Genomic DNA, 626 nt, shown 5'->3' with positions numbered 1-626 from the left:
GAACGGGGCGGGACAGGAGCGCGAAGCACGGCGCGTTGGCAGCTTGGGCGAGGGTCTCTCCTGCCTGTTTGTCCGACCTCTGGGCGGGCCGCGTGCGCTCGTCGTCTTCTCCTTTTTCCTCTCCCCATCCCTCTGTCCCCCGTTTGTTCCCCACCTTGTCTTCTTGCATCTCCCCCATGCATCCATCCCCTCCCCTCCCCTCCTTGCCGTCGGGCATCTCGCTCCGCTTCTCCCCAAACTTCTCCCTCTCCCCCTTGCCTTGTTTGCCCACTGGATGCATGTTCCTTCTCCTGTCCCCATCCCTGCCCCATCACCTCTCCCGCTCTTTCCCAGGACACGCTGGGTGGCCGCTTTGACGCCACGCAGGCCTTCGTCGGGGAGCTGGCGCAATTCAGCGTGTGGGATCACATGCTGGCGCCGGCGGAGATCCTGGGCTTGGCCAACTGCACCTCGCACCTCCAAGGCAATGTGATCCAGTGGGATGACCAGGCGGTGGAGGTCTTCGGGGGTGCCAGCAAGGGGGGCTTCACCGCCTGCGAGGAAGGGAGGAAGGCATGAGTGGCCCCTCGCCCCCTCCCCAGCGCCAAGGAGCCCGGCAGCAGCCGCGAAGGAGACCGGCGGGAGGC

At 66.1% G+C, this 626-nt stretch overlaps 1 protein-coding gene across 1 annotated transcript in view; it reads left to right on the top strand.

The window, feature by feature from the left end:
* The window catches only part of NPTXR (neuronal pentraxin receptor), a gene marked incomplete at its 5' end in the record, with an annotated part of 1,916 nt that extends 1,358 nt beyond the window's left edge, over positions 1-558 (top strand). The window contains one exon of the mRNA XM_010288689.1: positions 334-558. Within this exon, the coding sequence (XP_010286991.1) occupies positions 334-558 (225 nt within the window). The remainder of the gene's footprint in view (positions 1-333) is intronic.
* Between the last annotated feature and the right edge of the window lie 68 nt (positions 559-626).

The sequence above is a fragment of the Phaethon lepturus genome, unplaced genomic scaffold, assembly GCF_000687285.1.
Source record: "Phaethon lepturus isolate BGI_N335 unplaced genomic scaffold, ASM68728v1 scaffold22906, whole genome shotgun sequence".
In the NCBI taxonomy this organism is placed as follows: Eukaryota; Metazoa; Chordata; class Aves; order Phaethontiformes; family Phaethontidae; genus Phaethon; species Phaethon lepturus.
Note: the sequence above shows the minus strand (reverse complement) of the source record. Positions and strands in the feature narration are given on the sequence as shown.